This window comes from Oryzias melastigma, linkage group LG11 (assembly GCF_002922805.2).
Source record: "Oryzias melastigma strain HK-1 linkage group LG11, ASM292280v2, whole genome shotgun sequence".
Lineage (NCBI taxonomy): Eukaryota > Metazoa > Chordata > Actinopteri > Beloniformes > Adrianichthyidae > Oryzias > Oryzias melastigma.
Window position 1 is genome coordinate 26,761,292 of NC_050522.1, and position 803 is coordinate 26,762,094.

General features: G+C 51.2%; 1 protein-coding gene across 4 annotated transcripts in view; it reads left to right on the plus strand.

Moving 5' to 3' along the window:
- The window catches only part of tuft1b (tuftelin 1b), a 23,437-nt gene that overhangs the window by 13,819 nt on the left and 8,815 nt on the right, over positions 1-803 (plus strand). For all 4 annotated transcript variants that reach the window (XR_004948613.1, XM_024298486.2, XM_024298487.2 and 1 more), the window contains exon 7: positions 67-177. Coding sequence is in view for 3 of the 4 variants with exons in the window: in XM_024298486.2 (XP_024154254.1) it covers positions 67-177 (111 nt within the window). In the remaining variant the exon portion in view is untranslated. The remainder of the gene's footprint in view (positions 1-66; positions 178-803) is intronic.

Consider the following 803-nt stretch of genomic DNA (forward strand, 5'->3'; position numbering starts at 1 on the left):
ACCCCCCTCCTCCCTGCTCGGGCCTCGGTGACGCTGACCCTGATTCGACGTGTCGTTCTCCATCAGGTCGGGGACGACCAGCAGGAGAGCTCGAGGCTCAGGGAGGTGACCAGGCGTCTGTATGCGCGGCTGAAGGAGGCGGAGTCACGCCATCAGGAGGAGAAGGACCGACTGCAGGTGAGCTTCCATCCATGACTGACATGACGCCGTTTCTGCCACATCACAACGTCACAACATCACAATGTCGCAACATGACAACATCACAACATCAAAACGCCACACAGTCACAACGTCACAACAACGTCACAACGTCACAACATAACACTGTTACAACATCACAACGTCACACCGTCACAACAACGTCACAACGTTACAACGTCACAAAGTCACAGCGTCACGTCGTCCCACCGTCACATCATCACACCGTCACAACAACGTCACAACAACGTGACAACATAACACTGTTGCAACGTCACAGCATCACACCGTCACCACGCCGCAACATCACAACGTCACACCGTCACAACAACGTCGCAACAACGTCACAACAACGTCACAACAACGTCACAACAACATCACACCGTCACAACGTCACAACATCACAAAGTCACAACGTTACAACGTCACAACATCACAACATGACAACGTCACAACGTCACAACAATGTCACAACAACGTCACACTGTCACAACAATGTCACAACAACGTCACACTGTCACAACAACGTCGCAACATCGTCACAACACCGTAACAACACAGTAACAACAACGTCGCAACAACGTCACAACAACATCACAACGTCA